The 13912-nt window shown below is 31.6% G+C and overlaps 2 protein-coding genes across 3 annotated transcripts; one reads left to right on the top strand and one right to left on the bottom strand.

Moving 5' to 3' along the window:
- The first annotated feature begins 24 nt into the window (after nucleotides 1-24).
- On the top strand, nucleotides 25-7771 carry LOC130813079 (uncharacterized). Of its 2 annotated transcripts, XM_057678796.1 has the most exons (11): nucleotides 25-374; nucleotides 872-967; nucleotides 1781-1857; nucleotides 2119-2198; nucleotides 2342-2402; nucleotides 3314-3381; nucleotides 3467-3755; nucleotides 5046-5138; nucleotides 5279-5356; nucleotides 6562-6681; nucleotides 7427-7771. In XM_057678796.1, exons 2-11 carry the CDS (start codon nucleotides 874-876, stop codon nucleotides 7622-7624), a joined length of 1158 nt encoding a protein of 385 aa, XP_057534779.1. In that variant the 5' UTR covers nucleotides 25-374; nucleotides 872-873; the 3' UTR covers nucleotides 7625-7771. The 2 variants fall into 2 exon arrangements, with proteins under 2 accessions (XP_057534779.1, XP_057534780.1); XM_057678797.1 differs by having other exon boundaries at nucleotides 31-967.
- Nucleotides 7772-9536: 1765 nt separating this feature from the next.
- LOC130813078 (uncharacterized) lies at nucleotides 9537-13381 on the bottom strand. The gene is made up of 3 exons (XM_057678795.1): nucleotides 13105-13381; nucleotides 10026-10130; nucleotides 9537-9870 (listed from the first exon to the last, which is right to left on the bottom strand). Exons 1-3 carry the CDS (start codon nucleotides 13170-13172, stop codon nucleotides 9711-9713), a joined length of 333 nt encoding a protein of 110 aa, XP_057534778.1. The 5' UTR covers nucleotides 13173-13381; the 3' UTR covers nucleotides 9537-9710.
- Between the last annotated feature and the right edge of the window lie 531 nt (nucleotides 13382-13912).

Genomic DNA, 13912 nt, shown 5'->3' with positions numbered 1-13912 from the left:
CCAAAATTATAAGTATAGCAATTTGGTAGAGAGGGTGAGTAACAGTTAACACAAGTCCTTAACTTTACCCAAATCTATATATTTGGAATCGAAAATGGTGGAATAGAAAGCGTGAGAAGAGCATAATAATCGAGGCTTTTCTATTCCATTCTTCCACCATTAAACTTCAGCTTTCAAGAATCTCCCAAATGATCCTTCTTCTGAATTCTTTGCAGAAACGCCATTATTTTCTTCATCTCCGGACTCTTGTCCTTCCCTATAAACTCCCTTTCCTTAATTCACCATCCTCAATAACGCAACTTTTCTCCTTTCTCATCTTTCAGAATTCATTTCCAATACAATCGCAACTTCTGTGGTTACTCTCCATAATCCAGGTTTTGTTTTCACTTAATAACCATAAATAGGTTGTAACTTGAATAAAATAAGTAGGTTTTAAACATTTAATCTATCAAAGAAAATGTTGTTAGTGGTGGGCATAAGCAATTGTCGATTTTCATAATTGGGTTTCCAAGTTTTGTTTGCCGCATCCTCTTTATGGTATGGCTTGTCGTCTTCCATAGTTTGGCAAGGGATACACGGGATACAGTGATTATGATGGGTTTTGAAGCTTGGTCACAATGATAACTGGGTTTATGAAAATTTCCCTGCTGTTTATTTATCTTCGAAGGCTATTGTTAGATATTTGGTGTTTGACAGCTGATTTTTTTTTTTTTTTTTTGTAATTAATAAGTAATATAAAGTTGTTGCTGATTTCTTATGATCATTTTCCATTTCTTCACTGAAATGAATTGTGGCATCAATTCTTAGTTTCTTGAATTTATTTGATGATCCAATGGTAAATTTTTTGTTAGTTGTCATTTTTTGGTTTCAGAAATGGCTGTTCCTGAAGTAGATAAGAACTTGTTGGAAAAACTGGAAGAAATGGGATTTTCATTAGCTTGTTCAACTCGGGCGCTTCACTACTCTGGTAATTCTGTTATCATTTTCAGAATTTTGTTCATCAGGGAGAAAATTTTGTTGTGCCAATGAGATTTTCTGCAATTTTAGATTACTTTATTACTCTGTATTTGTATTATAAATGATGTGTGAAGAGTAATTACTGTAGAACTTAATCATGTTTGCAGTTTGCAAGTGAAGATGTATGGTTGTCCTTTGTCATTATCTTCTTAAGTTTTTCTCTATTTGTATATCCTTGTTGTCACTGTAATTGATCTATGAAGAGTAATATTTGCAGTACTTAAGTCAATTTAAGTTTGCAAGTGTAGCTGTTTGGTTGTTTTATTCCATTTATCTTCACTTGAATATGTAAATTTGTCATTGGACTTGTACACAACAAGACCTGCACAAGAGGAGATCTAACTGCACACAAACTCGATGGAATTCATCCTAAAAACGATTGGTAATAAGAGGAGTAGCCCATCAACCAAACAACTACACTTGGTAACTTAAACTGCACACAAGCTTACATGTTAGTCAACTTCTCTCTAATTCTTCGATGTGAGATCACATGTGGATTTTTTTTCCAATAGAATCCCACTCGATGAGTGTTTCCTTATTGTCACTATATTCTCATTTTGATAATTTTTGTCCTTTCTTGCTTATGGTAATTACCTGCTATTTCCATGACTGGTGGGAAAAGGGTTGGATAATGTTACGTTAGTGGTAAAGTCAACATTTTGAACTACGAGTTTCATCGATAGTTGGAGTTGTCTATTTGACCAATGTCAAGCTCATGTTTTTGGTGTCTTAGCTATTTGCCTTATCAATTTATCTTTCTCAGGAAATACTAATTTGGAAGATGCAATAAATTGGATTATTGAGCATGAGAATGACTCGGATATTGACCAGATGCCTCTGGTGTGTTATTTATATATCTTATTATCACAAAAAACATAGAGTACTTGTAATTTGTGATTCAGAGATACAATTTCTAACTAATCGTTTATGAATAGTATAAATTAGAAAAACACCTAGTAGGTTAACTAGAATTTTATGCTATGTACTATCTAATAATGAGAAGCATGTCTTCCTCTTCTGGTCTATTTTTAGCATCTTATGTCTACAACATTTTATCTATTATGACGCTCTTGTTGTAACTTCTCAATTGTATCCGTCTAGGTCCCAGTGGACATTGATTTGGATGATTCTAAACCATTTCCTATTTCCGAAGAAGTGAAGATCAAGGCTGAAAAACTGAGGTGAATTATCGGCCATTATCTTAAGTACTTTACCTCTTTAAGTCTTGAACTTATTTTGAAGTTAAATGAAAGAAAGGTATTTCACTCGTATGATAAAGTCTTCAATATTTTTCCTTATTGTCGATTTCTTACATTTATGTAAGGAATGGCGCGAGACAGTTCTACAAAGATAAAGATAAGGATTTGGAAAGAGAAAGGGAAAAGGTATTATTTTTGTTAGTTTATCAGTTTATGTACTCCTAACAATGTCAATCATCATCTGGCCAATCATAGGCTCTGCTTCATTTCTTGGGATTTTATGTACACACCAAAACGGTTGTTTTATATTATAACATTAAAAGGCACTTGGTAGTTAGTACAGCAATCGAATTTCGCATTCATGCAAAAGCTCTAGTGGAAATTCTTGCATGCAAATTTAATAAGATTACCACTTGACTAAAGACGTCTGAAATGTTTTTTCCATGACGCTGCACAGTTATTTTGTAAGCTTAATATCCTGAATTTTTTCACTTGCATTTACATAATATGTCAAACCTTGCATTGAATTCAGAAAGGCTAGTTGCAATTTTTCTAGGCCTTAAGTTTAGTTCTCTTATGTTACAGTTTTGTTGAATTGTTGTTTACTTGTGCGTCTTTTTGACTTCAGTTTGGATGGTGAGATATAAGCTTGATGACTAGCTAATCTGCCTTTCTCATTTTCTGATGCCATTTGCGCTACTTGCTTGATATATTACATGATTTTGTGGGTTAAAAATTGTATAAGAGGTATCAGGAGAAATGATGGAGAAAGTAAAAAGTATTCACAAATTCTTGTATGAGACGGGTTTTACCGTGAGACATGCCTTATACTTGGGTTAAATAGCCCAATAATAGAAACTTTTAGCTTATGGGCTTCTTGTTCTGAGTTCGTCTCATTGTGAGACGGTCTTATACAAGATGGGCTGAAAATTTTTTTGTCAAATGCACAATGTAATGTAATTAGTTAGAAATGGCCATGGATAGTGCATCGTTGTTTACAAAAGGATTGTTGAGCTGGTCCGAAGAGTTTCTGATTATAGAGATACTTAACTAAACCTTCTTTGATTTGGATTCTGCATAAATGTTTGATGCTGCAGGAAAGGATTCAAGCTAAGAAGATAATTATGGAGGCAAAGAGAATTGCCGAAGAAAATGCTAGAAAAAGGTATGCTTTGCTTATACTATCGGGATCATCATCTATTTATCTTCTGGATGCCTATTGGAAACTCTTATAATCTTTGTTTTTACAGAATGATAGCTTCCATAGAAGCAGAAAAAGAGGAGGAAAGAAGAGCAAGAGAAAGAATATGGCAAAAGTTAGAAGCAGAAAAAGAGGAGGAAAGAAGAGCAAGAGAAAGAATATGGGAAGCAGATAAAGAGGAGGAAAGAAGAGCAAGAGAAAGAATTCAGCAAAAATTAGAAGCAGATAAAGAGGAGGAAAGAAGAGCAAGAGAAAGAATTCGGCAAAAATTAGAAGCAGATAAAGAGGAGGAAAGAAGAGCAAGAGAAAGAATTCGGCAAAAATTAGAAGCAGATAAGGTCATTGTCTCATTCCAGCCGACTTTCTGTTTTTCTTGAGTCTGGCTATTGGCTACTAATTTGGTCAGATTAGCTCTTGACAAAGCTTCTTAATGCTTAAATCAATTTTGCATAAAATTGCATCTAAGAATGTCACTTCTGGTTATGATAATCTATCTGCATATTTGGATCTTTTAATATGGTCCTTGAATGGATGTCTTGAAAGAGTAAGTTTATCAACTCATGGAAGTGTATCTGAAGTTATCAACGTGCTAAGTTCTATGTAATTTAATGTTTGTAACAAGAAGCAGCCTAAATGACAAGATTTTTTTACCTGAAGTTCAATGAGATGCAGCCATACCCTGAATACATAAGGATAACTTTGCTAAGGGAAATTAAGTACTAAACTGCAAATGGTAGCAATTTCCCTTACAGCCGATAAATGTGAAAACTTTTTTTTTGAAAGCTTCATTCACCTAGTGTCTGTCCAAATTAAATTAAGAAGGTTTGCAATCTTGAATGTGGAGAAGCTTATCTAGATGCAACGACATGGTATATTGTCCTTCGATGTTCACCAGAAAGTTCTACCCCCTCTGCCATGTACTGCTTGTGCTCTCTATTGCCACTTCAAATCTTGACCTGAAAGTGGACCTAGCGAAAATTTATCCCCCAAATCTGATTGAGAAATTTAGGGTTCGAAATCTGACCATCTGGTCTAAAATCTAGTGGGAACCCCCCCCCCCCCCCCCCCCCCCCTTCCTCCAATCAATACTACTGAATACTTTATCTCACTTTGGCCTGTAAATCAACGTGAAGCCAACCTGACCTGAAATAACTAAATAGTCAATTTTAACATGTTAACAACTCAAATTTAGTAACCCCATATTAGGTAGATTTCTTGTGAGTTGAAGAAAGGATTTTCTTGGTATGCTGTCAGATCTTTTGCAGTAGCTTATTCACCAATTTAGGCCATTGTTGTTGTCGTCGACAGGAATGTTGCACAAACTCATGTTTGCTTTTGTATTTAGAAACTTGATTATTTTGACGTCCATTGCTAAATTTTATGCCGTTATCAATCTATCATCGTTAACAGAAATGTTTCACAAAGACTGTTCTTTTGGAGATATCTTATAAAAGGAATCTTGTCTTTGATCTTCTTTTAACATATGTAGATTATAGAGAGCCAAATTTGTTTTGAACTCAAAAAGGTTTTTTTGATATCACTAGCTACTGGAGTTTTTGCTTGCATATAGCGCGCTTCAGGCTTGTAATGGGTACATATGAATTTGTTACTATTGTTAATATGTACAGGCAGAAAGAAGATCAAAGCTTGGAATACAGCCTGTGTTATCTTCCCCACCAGTGCAACCTGCGATTCATGCAATACAGAAAAATGCAGTGGAGGTTTTCTTTTATTTTGCTGTCTCTTTTTATGCTAATAATTAGGATGTTGCTAGTTTGTTATGTCTTTATCTAGTTGATGTTCACTTATGATAATATTTCAAATTTTCTTTACTTATTTTGATTTCTTTCTCGGGTTTTAGGCTCCAAAACCTGTTAAATCTACAAAGAAAGCAGAGGTTCTGAATAACTGTTTACGAAGTCTAAAGCGCTACAATAAGGTCAGTGACATGCCTTTCCAATTCTTAAGCTGATGTGCTAGATAGGGGAATAGCAGATTAGCTCCCTAATCTCACCCCTGCACCACTTATTATCAAATATTTGTGATTTGAATGAACAAGGTAAATTTCCTTAGTTTGACTTCACATCTACCATGAAATATCGTCACCGTTCAAATCCTAGGCCAGAGATGTTGCATATTGAGTAGTGGGCTAGTGGCTAATAGTATTCTCTTGATTTGTTTTACTAGACAATAGCTCTTTAATGTTGACAGTTGATATCTGGTGTATCTTGTGAAGTACATGTTTTTGATGTGAAGAAATATTGTTCCTTTACTTGATTGTATAAAGGTCAAACTTCTTGGCTAGATCAAGGTAGTACATGAAGTGAAAGTATTACTAATTGCAAAATGGATAAATTACCAGGAATAATACAACAATTTTCTTATTTCCCTACAATAATACCAACTTAGAGAGTGTTTCCCTAGAATATCTCTACATGTTAAAAATCAAACTATAGGAGATTATATGACAAAAAAATTTGGTAAATTAGTTAATAAACTAAACTTGATATTATTTTAGGTAAAAACCCCCTTAAGTTGGTGTTATTTATGATTAATCAAAAGTTGGTATTATTGTAAGGAAATTAACGAAATGTTGTATTATTCACGGTAATTTTTCCTTGCAATTATTTGGTGGGGAAGTAAGTGTATTTAATGTGATAAGTAAGGCTGTAAATTTTGTCGTAGTCTTTATGAAATTTCAAGTGCATGGAGGGCATGCTGTTTAGGGAAAACATGTAGGAGGGTAATTGGGTCAAGTAACCTGAGGCTGCTACCACAATATAAATGAGTGTGGTTTTCTAGAGGCTAGAGTTAATGTGTTTAATATAGGCATCAAATGTTCATCGACATTGTTGCCGAAAGTTCAGATAATTTGAATTTCACAAATGAGAAAGTGCCTTGCTATTTTGATCATTTAGTTCTGAATTTGCACTAGCCATACGTTTGTCGATATGATCTTTTAAAATTTCTTGGTATTAATCATTTTGAAGAATGTCATCTATGGCCAGTCCATCTTTCTCCGTAATCTGTTGTTTTTGAAGTAATATTTACCGAAGAATCATCATAAATTCCCATAATGTTTCTCTTTTTATGTCTCATCGGAGATACATTGATTAGTTTTATACTTTTTTTCACTGATCATAGGACAAGGAGGCCAAAGTGAACAAGGCTTTTCAAACTCTTCAAATATACATTAGAAATGTCATGAATAATCCTGATGTTGAAAAATTCAGAAATATAAGGCTTGCAAACCCAGTTTTCCAGGTATGTACTTGCATATCATAATGTAAGCGGGAACACTCCTTTCTTTAGATGTGAAAATCTTCTAAACATTCAGATTGCTTTGGGCAATGCGACTTAAAAGGTTTTTGAGTTACTTATAAGATAAATGAATGACAGATATTTAGCGTCACTTTGGCATAAGCTTATCACTTACAAGGGTAAGGTTGCGCACAACCGACGCTCCCAAACCCCACCTTAGGCGGAAGCCACTTAATTAACATTGGAGTAATGAAATGTACATTACGACTTAAGCTTTCTATTGGGGAAAACTCAATAGCTTCGTTTTATTAAGATCGCCTAGGAGCACCTTTGGTGGGCAATGGGTTGAGCGCCTTGATAGGTTAGGCGAGGCGAGTTCTAGGTGAGCGCTTTTGGTGTTAGTCTAGGTATCACATCTGATGCGTGCACCCACCAGCCACCATATGATTTCTTCTCTTCTTAAATTGTCTTATGCTCTTGATTTCCCTTCTAGGTTTTTTTTCCATGTTTTTTTGGAGGATTCAACTTATATTTATTCATGAGTTAAGCATCTCACACCCAAAAGCTAGCGCCTTTGCTTGGTGCCTAGAACCCTAGGTTCTTGAGACCCTTAGCACCTTAGGACCGAGATAGCATATCGAATGTTAAAGTGCCTCAAACATAATATTTAGCATCTTGATAACAATATTGTATATATCAACTTCTTTTCTCGTAGTTGTGTGATTTTGACTAAAATCTAAATAAACAGGAAAGAGTTGGCAGTCTGACTGGAGGTGTTAGATTTCTGGAGCTTTGTGGGTTTCAAAAGACTAAAGACGGGCGATTCTTGTATCTTCCTCGGGACAGAGTTGATATGAACTCGTTAAACGCAGCCATGTCTGCTTTACACTCTGCTATAACCAATCCTTTTTATGGATTATTCTCTACCTCTATTGAAAAGCCATGAAGTAAATCAGCAAAGCCTAAATCCCGACTGTTGTGGTATAAGTTGTACTCTTGTACGGTATGTGATAATTTAACAAACTATATTAAAAGTTGTAGGGTAGTATGTAATAATGTAACCAAAAGCTAATACACATGAGGAATTCTATTCTCTCTCACTTTTACAAGGGAGTACTCCCTTGCTCTCTCATATCGAGACAAGACCATGGTTGTTAAAATTGGAATGCTAATCGATTCTACGATCTCAACTGCACCCATCGAACTGGATCGGGGTTAATATTATTTTTGGGTAAAACTGCCAGCAAAATTGTTAGAATCAGTAGAAGTTGTTAAAGTCGTATAATGGTATTTTAATAATTTTGCAAAATGGCTTTTACAAAATTTTTTATGAATTTTGTTCGGCCTCATGACCATTAGGTTTTCTTCTACAAGCGATACTTTAAGTAGAATATCACTTAATGTTTTGCGTGTACTTTTTATGTTTTATATTCTTTTAGCTTTTTGGGAGCGTTTCTTTTTGTCCTTTTCTTAAAGGGTTACGAGTATAGTCTGTACGCAACCTTCCCTTTTGGACCTCGACTTACGTGGAATATTGAGTTGAAACATTCATAAAATCATATGTACTTTAATTTTTACCCATTTGAACTTAACTAAGGAAAAATATATTTTTAAGAATCAGTCATGTCTCTGTTGGATCAAGTATTGTCTCTTTCAGACAAAATTTTAAGATCGAATCTTACCTAATTTTCTTTTTTTTCTTAAGTTACCCTATAATCCAAAAATAAATGTTTGTAGTTTCACTATTTTAAAGAGGCAATTATTCCATTAATTTGCAAAATTTTTTAAAATCCTTAAATCTTTCGTATATGGTTCAATTTCTTTATATGTGTAGATAGTTTTGAAAAAAATTATATTTTTGAAAGAAACTTAGAGCATCCAGATAAAAAATAATTTAAGTTTGCTTTTATTTACTGCTAGTATAGTTAATTATACTTAATAATATTGTGCACTTAATTATTGTCCGGTAAAATAATATTGCACAAAAAAAATTAATCACTACTTAAAATTTAAATATTTTATTTAAATAAATATCAAACATCTATTAAAGAGTTCAATTAATTGTTAATTGTAACGCTTATAAGATAATACTCCCTCTGTTCTTTTTTAATCTTCCACTTTGGGTTTTTCACACATATTAAGGAAGATAGAATCTTTAGGTTATAGTGGGTATTATTTTAATTAAATAGTAGTGTGAAATAATGATTGTATTGGAAGTATGAGGTTGTAGTGTGTATTATTTTAATTAAATAGTAGTGTAAAGTAATGATTGTATTGAAAGTATGTGAGAGAAAATAATTATAAATAAAAGAAAAGGGGTACATTAAAAGAAAAGATGGGGTTTTAAGGGGTAAGAGTGAGATAAAAACTTTCTAAAAATAAAAAGAATTCTAAAGTGGAAGAACTTTTGAAACTACCCATTATAGTAATGTGGAAGATCAAAAAAGAACGAAGGGAATATATCATAAAATACAATTTATGTTTAATTTATTTATTTATATTTTATTCACAATAAAGCTCTAAAAAGTTGCAATTTGTCATTATAGGGTTCTATTAATATTATTCATCATTTTTTCCTTTCAAAATTATTTTTCGTATTTACAATCTTTTATTGATATTTTTTTCAATATGAGTTTGCAAACTAAATAAGTTTATGACATGTAATAATCAAAATATACACGTGCTATAATTTAGTTCCAAATAAATAAATAAATAAATAAATAAATATATATATATATATATATATATATATATATATATATATATATATATATATATATATATATATATATATATATATAATATATATAATATATCTATATATATATATATGGTTAATAATATTTTAGATTGATGAAGATTTCTTGGATATAAACCCGTACCGTAGGTGTAACAACCCGAAACTAACCAAATGATTAAACAAGATGAATTTAAACTAATACGGAAGCTTAACACTTATATCGAGCTATTACATTGATAATATAATCAATTACTCAACTAATTATATCATCCACTAGAAAACTATTAAAAATTTAAATATAAGAGTTTACAACCTTTGAAAGATGTAAATAAATTACATTATTAGAATCATTTGAAATGATTTTAAAATATACAAATTTATGCAGAAAGTCCAACAGAGTTCCATTTGTAAATCGGATAAACCAAAATTTTTCATTTTGACTTAAAGTCATCCTGCAAGTTCAAAACCAACATTTCAAAATAACAACCAACCAATGGCACATGCGCCAACCATTTCAAAATCACATCACCTCGTATGGTGGAATCTTTTCTCCAAAATAAAAAATAAGTGTTAAAATAATTTTAAATAAAAGATCTCCTTTACTTACATTCTTTTATATGAGTGGTTGAGATTACTTTGTTGATTACTTATCTTTACGTTTTCAGCTGCCGTTGATTTCTTCAATCTCAGTCTTCTCAAAATATATCCCCCACTAAGACAGGTTTAAAGAACAAAATCACATAGTCAGCTTATGCTGAGTACACCTGTAACATAGCTTAAATCCTCTCACAACCCAACCAAAATATTGATTATATATAACATGTAGCGGAAAAGAAAGCTTATAATTATATTTACACAAAATGATTGGACACTGCTTTCTGACTGTACAACGACTCTAACTTTCAGGTAGGTCATGTATCGACATGTAGTATTAGCTAAGCAGACTGAGCTAGACACCATCATATAAATCTGAACACATTTGCAGGTAGAATTTATTAATCATATCAATCATATACTACAAAACATTTATTTTTACAAACACAACACTATTAAATACATTATAAAATATTTTTCTTTATTCTTTATTTTCTGTTTTTATAATTCAAATATCTTTCCACTTTCTTTGCCAAAACATTTTCTTTCAAGATTAGAAATCATCATTCAATGGATAGAACTTTCATTTCTGTTTTCTTTACTAAAACTTTTCCTTTCAAAGTCTTTTAATCATAAATCTATGGAATGGACTGAACTTTCTTTTCCATTGGGCTAGCTAGGCCCTCAGAGTAACTATTAGACAAAGATCCCTAGTGTGCACACCCCACAAACGGCCAAACTATAGCAGAAGATCTAAGTCCGAGGTACTAATCAACATACCCCCAACTATTAAGTAGTGTCGAGATAATCCCGACGAGGTTCCAATTCCTTGAGACACCATATAGGTAATCCCAACCGTTTCAAAACATTAAACCATCTATATCTTTTCTGTAACTATTCTATGATTTCAAGGTTCGAAAATAAACAACTCTCTATATTAGGAAGAACATCTCCCTATATTCAAATCAATTTCCGCTAAAGAAAAATACAAACCTTAGTATTCTTTTCTCGTAACTGTTAAAGATTTGAGTAAGAAATTTAACCTTTTTAAAATATAATAAGCCAACAAGCTCAAAGCATTCAATAAAATTGGAATCTTCAATATGAACATATATGTGCTTAACAACTAACAATAAATTTGACTTAACTAGCTAATGAACTTTGTTTATCTTTGAATTTATAAAACAACTTTTTATTCAAACTTTAATACAACAAATTCCTATACCTTATTTACTTACACCACCAATTGCCCTTTTTATCTCAAGCATAACCTTTTCTTAGTTCTTGATTCAAGATCCTTCAAATTTTCTTATATTTAACATATAATCAATAATATTATAGGAAAAATTACCCTGAATAATACGAACTTTCACTGATTTTCCTACAATAATACGAACTTTCAATTAACCATGAATAATACGAACTTTGATACATATTTCCCGCTGGCATACCATTTTACCTGTTACCGGTAAACTTACTCATTCCTTTTAAATTTTTTTTTGGCTGATAAAACTAAGTAAGAAAAATTACCCTGAATAATACGAACTTTCACTGATTTTCTTACAATAATACGAACTTTCAATTAACTATGAATAAAATACGAACTTTGATACATATTTCCCGTTAGCATAATGAAGAAATGGGGAATTTACCGTTTCTCCAGGTAAAGAACCGGTCAGGTATGCTAGCGAGAAATATGTTTTAAAGTTCGTATTATTCATGGTTAATTGAAAGTTCGTATTATTGTAGGAAAATCAGTGAAATTTCGTATTATTCAGGGTAATTTTTCCAATATTATATACATATGCGTAAATAAAATGATACTTATGAACAATGTAGACATAACCTTTATTTAATTTAGTCACTCAACCTATAATTCATGATCATTTCAACCGCTAACCATATAACTAGCTCCATAGTTTAACTTGTAATATAATCCGATATTCAACTCATTATTCAAACTAAACAAATCTAACTCATCGATTATTATTTCATATTCCAACTTGTATTCATACCTCCACACAAACACATTTCATATTCCAACTTATATTCATACCTCCACACAAACACATTTACTCGGCACCAAGTTTTTATTTATTCTCTTAATCCACATTCAAATCATAATTTATACTAATGCTAATATAATACATTCATATTTTCAATTCGAAAATAAAATCACTCAACTTAGTTTCTAAATAACAATAAAATTCAATGTTATTAGTATGAGTACCAAAATTCAAGTCAACATTGGTTCTATACTTCAATTTACAACTTGTCTAAAACCTACAATACTAAAATTCTCGTTAGCACCTAAATTCATTTCAACCGACAACATAAATCAGATCCAAAAATCCTTATATCTCACATTCTTGACTCACATACATTTTTTTATATTTAGCAAAGTTCCAAACCACCATGTTCCATAGTTAAAAACTAATATACTTCAATTCATAACAACTCAACACTTATATTTCTAGTATATAAGCAACTTGCCAAACATCAAATTCAAGTTTGATTCCTTAATCACATTTTAAGTTCATAGCTCAATTGTTCTCTAATATCATATTCATAATTTATTTATTTTTTGTGTTCTTCCTTCACAATCAACTTAGAGTATCAACTTACATTTAGCCCATGAAATATCAAGTTTGTATACCGCAACTCAAAATCAATTAATGTCACATTTCATAACCATTTATCACCTTATTCTTACAGCTCCAACAAACCCAAATAGCTAATTAGCACACTAAAAATCCTTAAATTAGCAAATCACAACCATAATATGGAAATTAGTTGAAACTAAATTTACCCAAACTTTAATCATTAATTGATACAAAATTTCTAAGAAGGTTCAAACTCATTGCACTATTTCTAATTCATAACTCAAGGTTGATTTCCAAAAGTTTAAACCTAATCACCAAACCAACCCAACATCTCTAATGGACTTGCTAGAAGAGAATTTCCCATAGAACAATAATTCCTTTTTACTCATCCAACAAAAACATCATAAAAACAACAATCAATATATTCTTAATTCACCCTAACTAAACAAGTACTAAAAGTTTTAAAATAAATTTTAGGTGGGAGTGTACCTTGAATTTCTTGGGGTAAATTCATGGAGATGAGGAGAGGGAAAGTGAAGGTGACAGGAGACACTCATAGCCCATGTCTGGCGGGTGATTTTGGTCGTCAAAGGGAGGCGACAGCTCAGACGGTTGGTCGCATCTAGCGGTGAACGGTGGAGGCGAGATATCAGATTCTTCCATTTCAGTTGTTCTGGTTATTTTTGTTTTCTTTGTTTTGTCCCTATATTTCTTTTAAGCTTATAAGAATGAAAGGATATGGATTAAGATTTAAGAGGATATGGGAAGGTAAAAGGTGCTTAGTGTACTCATTCACGTGAAAGACTATGCACATTTTATTTTATATTTTTTATCATTGTTATTCTTATTTATATATGAATTATCATTCTTTTATCTTGTATTATTAATATTTTCATTATAAATGTCTACAACTATTACTATTATAACTACTATTACTAGTTAGGGAAAAATGATAAATTGAGAATTGACTTTAATATTTAAAGAGTACTACTTTATTTATTCTTTAGTTAAAACTTAAATTTATTTTATACTGAGCTTTATTTTATTTTTCACTAACTCTTTATTAAAGTCATCTTATACAAGACTTACTGTTTACTTTTTGGTTGTTTACTCTCATAACTCTATAAATAAAGACTATGACTTCACCAAAATAATTCAAAATAAATAATCCTTTATTTAATCTAATAGTTTATATATTAAACAAAATCTGTTAGAAAAAAATAACGAAATTTCAAAAGTTAATGTTATTACTTAATGTTGATAACCTTAGTTCAAAATAGTAATCAAGGACGTTAAA

The sequence above is a fragment of the Amaranthus tricolor genome, chromosome 5, assembly GCF_026212465.1.
Source record: "Amaranthus tricolor cultivar Red isolate AtriRed21 chromosome 5, ASM2621246v1, whole genome shotgun sequence".
In the NCBI taxonomy this organism is placed as follows: Eukaryota; Viridiplantae; Streptophyta; class Magnoliopsida; order Caryophyllales; family Amaranthaceae; genus Amaranthus; species Amaranthus tricolor.
This window is presented reverse-complemented; position numbering and strand designations above follow the sequence as displayed.